We start from the raw sequence: 9,243 nt of genomic DNA on the forward strand, positions 1-9,243 counted from the left end.
TGGTTAAACTGTCCATTCTAGTCACATTAAAAATTCGTGCGATTGGAGTTTACTGTAGGCGAGAATTTTCCTTGTTGTTGGTTATTGGCCTATGACTGCATATCATGCCTTGTTTATTTTTTTAATTCCTGGGAAATTCGCAAGTAAACTGTGCACAATTTTGGCGGGTTAGTTTTTTGTGAAAAATTACAACACGCTCATAACTTTGCGTTCCTCAACCGCGGATTACACGATTCGTAAAGATAAAGACATATCGATTCATCTTCACCCTAAGGCAAATAAATCTTTCAAAACGAGTAAGAATAGGCTAAGTGGTGGCATCTGCAGTTGACTTAGCAACCGAAAAGTTCAAAAAACGCAAAACGAGTTCCTTCCGCTGCCAAAAAAACATGTAAAGCAGCTATGGCATGACCGTGTTTTTCCCGTTATAGTTTAAAACAAGAGAGTTTAAAAATATATCCAGGAGTAGGCTACTTTGGTCGCTAGTTGATTCAATGCTGTATTCCTGAGGTTGGCCTGAACCAATTCCATCTCTAGGTCCACGGACAATGACCATCCAGGCAAACTTAAATGCGTAACTTTTTTGCGAATGGGGCCTGTTGCCGGCCACCACATAGACAATATGTTCAAAGGTAAATTTTAAATACCCATACTTTCGTCTTTCTCTTTGCAAATACCATCGTTAGGTGTATGGTTGTCTGGCACAAAAGAGCTAAAAGACAATAGAAAAATAGCCGCTAAACATGTTGCGTCTCTGTAAGAGTGTAAGGAGTTGAGGAATCCCAACCCAACCAATTGGTCTCTTGTGTCGTGATTGAACGTTTTCGGATATCTACCGCCATCCAGCGGGAATTTAAACACCCTTATAAGTTATAGCTACTCAATATTTTCAAATTTTCATACCGATGTAACATTGCGCTGAACTTTGCCTCTGGTAAAGGACGACCACAACGTCACTGTTACTTTTCCACCAAGACAGTTAGTTGTAAAATACGTCAAGTATGTAATCACTTATATCCCAGGAATTGTGCAAACCAATTTAGACTTGCTGTATACAGAAAACCAGACGAAGTCGCTTATTTACCGCCTTTTATATTTCTAGCAAAATAATACCTGTCACAGCACTTGCCATGCTTTAGAGTATTACTTGGAAATGAACACAAGAAGGGAAAAGTTAAAGTTTCACGGTTTTATGCATTTTATATGTAGTACTGTAAATGATGCAAGCAAAATAAAGAATAATTAATTAATAATCTTCAAGCTACGATAAAAATGGGCCACTTATCTACCCATTCTCCTCATCAAGAGATTTTTGATGAAATATGACAACTTCAGTCAGATTGTCCATGTCTGGTTCATCCATATCAATAATATTAACCAGTTCTGTGACGTTTTCATCATTAGTCTTGTGAGCTACTTTTCGCTTCTTTTTTTGGCTGGAACCGTCAGGAGCAGTTTTGTTTTTCACGGTTTTTATGATTCTTTTCATGCCGTCCTTCACTTCAGCAAGTGCTTCTGGGTTTTGGCAGCTCTGAAGAAGACCCATGAGTTCATTGATGCTGCCTGCCATTTCACCCTTAATCCCACGAGTATCTGTTTGGTAACAGTCATTTTCAACAATGACTGTGGGTTTAGCGGTAATTGAAGACATGTAAATGTAATCAGCAATGTCATGTTCTGATGGATAGAGTACCACATTATAGTGATATGCATGGGTGTCCCCTCTTTTTAGCAAAACTTCCTTAACAAAATCATGCACAATAATGCGAACATGTCTTGCATCGTATATACCCATAGACAAAAGTTCATCAATCTTTCCTGTTACTGATGGATGAATCGTGGGACTTATTCCACCACACGGTTGGGGGTGTCCTATATGGACTTCTGGTAGAGGAAGATTGATGTAAAAACGCTGTGTTTGTCGGATTGAACTTGGGAGGCTTTCGCCGTGGCCCAATGCTTCTTTGAGTTTTAACAGGAGTTGTGATTTTTCTTGTCGCACGTGATACTTGGTATCGAACATCCTCTCCATATCGAGGGCAAAATCAGGAAAAAGTACAACTTCTCGAACGTGCATAATCGCAGGACAATTTCTCTTCTTTGAAGGTTTGTTTCTTCGTTTCTTAACTTCAGGTAAAGGAAGGGTGGGGTCTACTTGATGATCAAGATATTGTTTCTGCAAAACGAAACAAAATTAAATCAAATGCCTAGAAGTTGAAATATTCAAAACTCGGGTAACATAAACAACTTTACATTTACTGAGAATAAAGCAGACACATGAGAGATATGGTGCAAAGGTGAACACTAACACTAATAGCAGCATCAGAACATAAGATTTAAAGAAACACTGACAGTTGTGATCTGAGCTTCAAGATACACCAGCGGAATCAAAGTTAAGTTTATTGTGAATAGTATATTAGCATAACAGTTACCGGCAAAACAGATTGTGTGAAAAGAAATTTATTAACGTTTTTGCAAGGTATTATTGTTACCTTAGAATTTACATAAAAGTATCAAAAATTGATTTATACAGTGGGTTCTTGATAGCGTGATCTGTACAACCATCCTTGAGCCCAAGAAGTTTGTACTGACGTTGTTACAATGGTCTAAAGCAGGGTTGGCACAATTTAAGTTGGCGGGATGATTTGCTACTCCTCCTCCAACGCTAAATACTTCTGATTTCTTTGCTTGTGGAACAGCAGAGCTGATGGACAGCACTACCAAAAGATTCAGTGACCGCCATGGAAAGAAATAACGCCAGAAAGTTACTATGTCATCAAAGAGCCATTTTGAAGCTGGGAAAAAGTTTTATTATCGCCTCTATATGTATAAAATTAGGTTTAGTGTAGCAATTTGTTAAGGCTTTGGATTACAAAGGAGACATTTTGCAAGAAATCAGAGGAATGTTTCAGAATTTGCCAGGTTCCAAACTAAACGAATAAATATTTCTTGGTCCCCAAATAAGTTCCATGTTGAAATCAAGAACCCTGGAGGAAAAAACGACTGTGACAGAAAGAAACGCATGGCAAGCATTTCGAGGTTTGGTTGACGATTTTTTAAGAAACAAGAAAGAAAGATCCAAATTACAAAGAGTTAGTAAAGAATCTTGTCACCTGCTATGAACAGATGGGATGTCACATGTCCTTTGAACTTCATTTTTTACATTTTCATTTTGAGTTCGTTCAAGAAAATCTTGGGTTTTTAGCAAGAAATACGGCGAAAGATTTCACCAAGATATTCAGGCCATGGAAAGACAGTATTAGAGCCGCTGGGACACTGCAATAATGGGGATTACATCTGGTTTTTGATAAGGGAAGATACTTCTGGTCATAGAAGAAAAACTTGTTCAACAGTTCATTTTTAAAAGTTTTTATTCTTTGAAAAGAGCGTTTTGTGATACTTTCAGAATTTAGTTTAATTATGACTGTTGTATCTTTAAATAAACCCAAAAATGGGTCACTACGAATTAAATCTATTACATGAGTACTATGAAAAAATGCATACAACAAGTTAAATAGTAAGTCGGACAAAGCAAAAACTGTGAATATATCAAAACGTACTGATGACAGGAAAAAAGAACACGATTTTCAAACTCAACTTAGGAGCATAAAAAATGTGAACCTATCAAAAATTGTGCGAAGTATTGTTATTTGTGATTCTTCCAACTTTATTATATACAGTACAATATCATCTATAGAGCTCAGTAAATGGCAGTGTAGTGTTTTGTTTCAATCTTTAAGGTAAGTTTCATTGTCAATGTTAGGATCAATCATATAAATTAGTGCCTGATCATTTCTTATTAAAAAGGGGTGAATAGATTTGAAGGCGTCTAAAACGGGTGAATGAACCAAGACTAGGTTATGAAACACTGCCATAATTATATATATCATAACGTTTTTTTCAAATTGTCATCATCAACTGCATGGTTCTAACCTCCATGACATTAAACATTATTATGACATTATTATTCAACATTAAACACAATGAGACTGGTTGCACTAGTGAAATTATTAAACATGGTAATGTAACATTTGGGGCAAAAAAACATAATTAGATAACCAAGGCAATTTCGCTATTAGAGAGCTTCCTGGTAATGAACCAAGGCTACACTTCATCAAATCATGTATAAACAAACATGTTTTATTCTATTTTATTCCTATTCAATAGTAATTGTTGTTCTTGAAAAAAATATCAACTCAAACACTTTAAAACTAACCACATAAAAACATTATTGCAAGTTCAGACAAAAGTACTATGGACTACTTACAGAAACCCTTTCAGCGGTCGTTTTGTAATAGTGAGAGCCATACTGACAGTGCTTTGTGAGACAGCTTCGTACTACAAAAGGGACTCCGGTAAATGGAACTTCTAAATTTCCAGAGTTATATTCCCAGTATATTCGTTCTGAAATATTTTCAAAAAACAAAAGCAGAACATTAAAAAGGTTTCAATCAAGTGTTTATTCACGGTATATATGTATCAATAAAAATTGTATTGCTAAGTGTGTTGAAAGCAATGATTACAGTGCTAGGGTTCCAATCAAATAATCCATCGAACATTACGCTACGATGATGCTTTTCTATTGTACATAGTTATGAGCTTGGCTATTTAATGCATTTAAAGTCTTCCCTAGTTCTAAAGAACACTGAGGAAATTTCACCAGTCACAAAAAACTATATATATAGATGTAAAGTATAGTCAAGTGGGGCAAAAAAATGCAAAATTGACAAACTTTTGATTTTCTCGCTAAAAAATGGGCCAAAAAGTCAAGTTTTACCCTCTATTGATCAATATTAATATTCCATTGATGTATCCAAAAAATTGGAGCATTATGTTTATTCTTTTTATTTTTATCGAATATTTTGTGTTGCTCTTTTTTCCCCAGTGTTTGGGGCAATAAAAACCATGCTCGGGGTAAAAAAAAAACAATCAATTTCGACAGCAAATTTTGTTTATTAAAAGCAACACAAAGCAGAAGAAATAGCAATATATACAGATGAGGATGAAACTGTAACATCTTGTTCAAACAAACAAAAAAGTTTATGCATTATGAAGTCCATATTTGCTGAGGAACACAAATTTTTCTTTCACTTCCTCTTCTTCGGCAAAACCAAAATATGATTTTGCACGACCGACAGAAGTTTACACTGCGGTTGAAGGACCCCAAAAACAATTTTCAACGGTGACTATATCTATGTCTTCTTTTGTTTGCCAGTCCCAATACACTGCATCTTCTGAAGTTGATTTCTTGTCCCAAAACTTAAATTCAGCTTGCTCAATTTTTCCATCCTCCTCGTCTCTGAAGACCTTCAGAAGTTTTCCCCAATAATATGTTTTTGGCTTCTCCCAAAACACTGCAAAGTACTTTCCAACTTGCTTTTTGTTTATTTCCAATTTAAATTTTCTCTTTTCTTTCTTCTGTTCGTTTACACTTTCTTCAGTTACATCTCTTCTCTCTTCCTCTACATCTTCCATTCTAACAACTGTGTCTTCTCTTGTTTTGTCATTCATTTCTTCAGATTCATCGTCAGACTCTTCTACCATCTCATCCTCTGTATCTACTCTCCTCATGTCTTTGAATTTCCCGCTCCATCCTTCTTTCTATTTCTTCCTCCTCCTCCAAGTCCAGTAAATTTATTTCTTCATCTTCGTCTGCGTTCCTTTTCCTTCTCCCAGCTTTTCTCTTTTTTGCAATTGTTCCATTTGCTTCAAAGTTTTCAACTTGCTCGTTAAATTCTTCATTTGTTAAAATGCTTCCATTCATCTTCACTCTTTTTTCTTTTTTTCTTCTTGTCATTTGTTTGTCGTCCCGTTGATTTTAACACACTTTCTATCGAAACCGATTCATCGTTTGACACAAGCCGTATTTCATACTTCATCCCTTCGGGAGCGTGAAGTTGCAACTCATTGATGATGTCCTTTGTTGTTCTGATCCGTGATTGTACTGTGGTGCTCGTCGACGGTGTGGAAACAGCTTAAATGTTGCGGATTGATGAGGTGGATGGCATTTCTTCCACATTACTTGACCGTTCAGTTTCCTGTGGACTGGTCTTTTCCAAAATTGGATTGCGTTCTTCATCTTTTGGAGAAACACAATGCTACCAGGACTGGTTAAACTACTACTGAACAGAGACTTCTGAAACTGGTAAATGCTTACAAGAAGGTTAAGCTTTTGAATAGCTATTTGGCAGGAGTTCAACAAAGTGGAATGGTACATAAATCAATTAACTACAAAGAACAACACAAAATGATTGGAGAGTAAAACTTAACGCTTAACTTCACTCGCTTAACTTAACTTAATTTCAAATGAATCATCAGTACATTAGGATTAATGTATTTACTAGAGATCAGGAAACTGAGACAATGCAAGTAAAGCATTAAAGTGGTAGTTTAATTCCTTATAGCAACCAAAATCGTTCTAAAATGAAAGTTATTAAAGATGGGGTAAAAAAAAACAAGCACAGGGAAAATAAAAACAACTGTCTTTTTTTGCCCCAACACATTGTGTAGTTTTGGGGTAAAAAAAGACAACATAAAATAGAATGAAAGGTTAACAGCAATCAAAATTGAAGTACTGGAGTACAATCATACTAAAATATCATGTAGATACACATAAAAAGATTGTGATTTTTAACCATCGTTTTCGATCCACAAAAAGTTTAGTAAAGAGCAAAAAAAGTTTTTTTGGACCGTTTTTGGGTCAATTTAGTGATTTGCATAGTTCCTGAAGAGTACTTACCTCTAGACCTGTATTGTATGTTAAAAAACTATGCAAATAAATGATGTTTCTAACCATGCAAAGCTTTTTCAAAAAAATCATTCTTAGGGGGAGTTGGGGGGGCTGTCCTTTTTTACCCCAAGTACCCCTATGTTTTTTTTTGCCCCAACTGACTATATATAATACTGTGAGACCTCGTTAATCCGTACCCCGATGAACCAGAATCCCCGCTATCCGACACAAAACTGCCGGGAACGGATTTCTTCCTATGCATTTTACCCCTTTAATCCGGAAACCCCGCTGTCCGACTCCGACACAAAAGTTTTGGAACAAATGTGCTAAATCAATAGCAATAAAATCCGATAAACCGGATTATTAACAGTTAAGCGAAAATGATTCACGATTGTCCTAATACAGTATGTAGTTAGTTGACGAAACAATAGCCGATTATCTACGCATAATAACGTTGCGGTCTTTATTGATTCAAAAGTACAGTACTATACAGCATTGCGCTTTGTAAAAAAATTTAGAAACGAAAAAATAAATTGTTTATCAACAGTAACAAACAACGCTTCCGCGGTCGCAAAAAAATACGTACAGTAGGCTACATCGGTTGAGTCCGGCAATCTATTGAAGACATACTGCTGCAACTCAATCGTGCTATCAGCTTTTGATATACAGTATTAGAAAGAACAACAAAGATTAGAAACAGGTCAAAGAAAGTTCAAGACTGCTGGTCCCGCCGGAATGCTTCGCCATGCAAGAGTGGTTTTCAAACCGATTTGCGGCCGCATGTTCGTCACTTCTGGCTTAGAGCATTCGTCTTTAATATGGTGGTTCTGGGGTTCGACACTGGGTCGGATCATACAATAAATATAATTTTATTTTAGTTGCTGTCCAGCCAGAAACTCGGTACTTAGAATTGGAGTAAGGTGCACACTGCGTTTTGAACACGGTACTGCATTTGCAAGATTGATTGATTTTTTACTTTCCGATAATCCGGATACCCCGCTAAACTGACATTTTTTGACGAAACGAAGTGGTCCGGATTAACGAGGTCTCACTGTATATCTATGTATACAAATATAAAAATGCAGCTCTACGATATCAGTAACCAGGACTTGAGCGGCGAGGAAACATTAGCAAGTTGAGGTCTACTAAAACTTTGGCCGGTTTGAGAATATTGCAAAATAGTATACAATACCATCGATGTGCACATGGGCCACTAATTGATAGGGTAACAATATAATTCAAGCAAATCTTCAATTCATTTTAAAGTCAAGTTCAAGATCGTTTCACCTTCTTTGCCATAACGTGATCGTCTTGGAAGAGCAGATGCATTTTTCCTCCATGAAGTTCTGATAATAAATTTTGTTTTGCAAACTGCATTGAACTCGCACATGAAAGATTGAAATGTGTCTTCTCCATCAACAAAACCTTTTACATACAATCCATTTTTTTCAGCATTGTTGAAGTAGGTGGCAAGGACACTGTACACTGATTTTTGACCAGATACTGGTATCAAACCAGCCTCTGGTTCAGCATGGACCTGTCGGTCTACCATTACTACAACTTGCCAACTATTAGGTGTTAAAGTAACAGCCTATGCTAAAACTTCACACAGAAAAAGAGAGCAAAGTCAACTTGGGCAAACATTAGCAGACAAGTCGCAGCACAATAACAAATGTAAGGTTATCAGGTTATATACTAGCAGCACTATCTATCATAAAAAATAGTTGTGATAAAGCTATCGGACGAACCAGACTAAAAGGTATACAAAGCTTTTTAATATATATAAATTTTATGAAGCAAATAAAGCTTTTTTTTAAGTGTAGAGGTATCAGAAGGCTGGTTTAGCTACTTTCAACTTCAAATATATGGTTTGGTATATAGCAATGTCTTCCAATCTTTATGTTTTTGCTGGTGAACCAAGGTACATTTGGCACACTAAAACCAAAGGACAGGTGTAGTTAGATTCTTCAATTAATGTTGGGTTTAATGGTGAATAACTTTAAAAGTTGGTGCAGAAAAGTTTTGAAAAGTCATCAAGAGAAAATTAAAAAAGTATTATGATTAAATTTTCATAGCTCTGAAAAAAAGGATCTTAGGAATCCAGCAAACGAATTGCGTCATAACTATTAACAATTGGAAATTTATTGGTCAATAACAGACTAAACTTATCCAACTTTATTCAATAGAAAGTTTGTATATTGGAGAATTATTTTGTCAGTATGTTATGTTTTGCATAAGTCTCTGACTATTTCACCATATGTAGGTCACCCAGCCTGTTGTAAAAGATAGTCGATTAGGTAAGGAGAAAGGTCATCCAAAAAGTTGATTTCAGCTATTTAAGGTTTTATTGGAGTTATATTTAGATTAGAAGGTAGATTTAGGTTAGTTTACTAAGTTATAACATTTAAGTGAAATAGTGACAGCTTTTGCATAATTCTAGCAATACTTAATGCTGATATTTGTGTGGTGGCGAGGATGCCATGAATTTACGTGAAAAGTTTGACAAAAACTTC

The 9,243-nt window shown here is 35.9% G+C and overlaps 1 protein-coding gene across 1 annotated transcript; it reads right to left on the reverse strand.

Moving 5' to 3' along the window:
- Positions 1–1,072: 1,072 nt before the first annotated feature.
- Positions 1,073–8,353, reverse strand: LOC143461381 (calcium-responsive transcription factor-like). The gene is made up of 3 exons (XM_076959243.1): positions 8,018–8,353; positions 4,268–4,404; positions 1,073–2,176 (listed from the first exon to the last, which is right to left on the reverse strand). Exons 1-3 carry the CDS (start codon positions 8,280–8,282, stop codon positions 1,286–1,288), a joined length of 1,293 nt encoding a protein of 430 aa, XP_076815358.1. The 5' UTR covers positions 8,283–8,353; the 3' UTR covers positions 1,073–1,285.
- Between the last annotated feature and the right edge of the window lie 890 nt (positions 8,354–9,243).

The sequence above is a fragment of the Clavelina lepadiformis genome, chromosome 1, assembly GCF_947623445.1.
Source record: "Clavelina lepadiformis chromosome 1, kaClaLepa1.1, whole genome shotgun sequence".
Classification (NCBI taxonomy): domain Eukaryota; kingdom Metazoa; phylum Chordata; class Ascidiacea; order Aplousobranchia; family Clavelinidae; genus Clavelina; species Clavelina lepadiformis.

Bases quoted from the DNA above. Each gene is read 5' to 3' on its own strand.
- LOC143461381 (XM_076959243.1), bottom strand. From the start codon at position 8,282: ATGGTAGACCGACAGGTCCATGCTGAACCAGAGGCTGGTTTGATACCA. The intron at 4,405-8,017 runs GTGAAACGATCT...AAAATATTTCAG, and splicing joins ATCACGTTATGGCAAAGAAG to AACGAATATACTGGGAATAT. The intron at 2,177-4,267 runs GTAAGTAGTCCA...TTCGTTTTGCAG, and splicing joins CGACCGCTGAAAGGGTTTCT to AAACAATATCTTGATCATCA.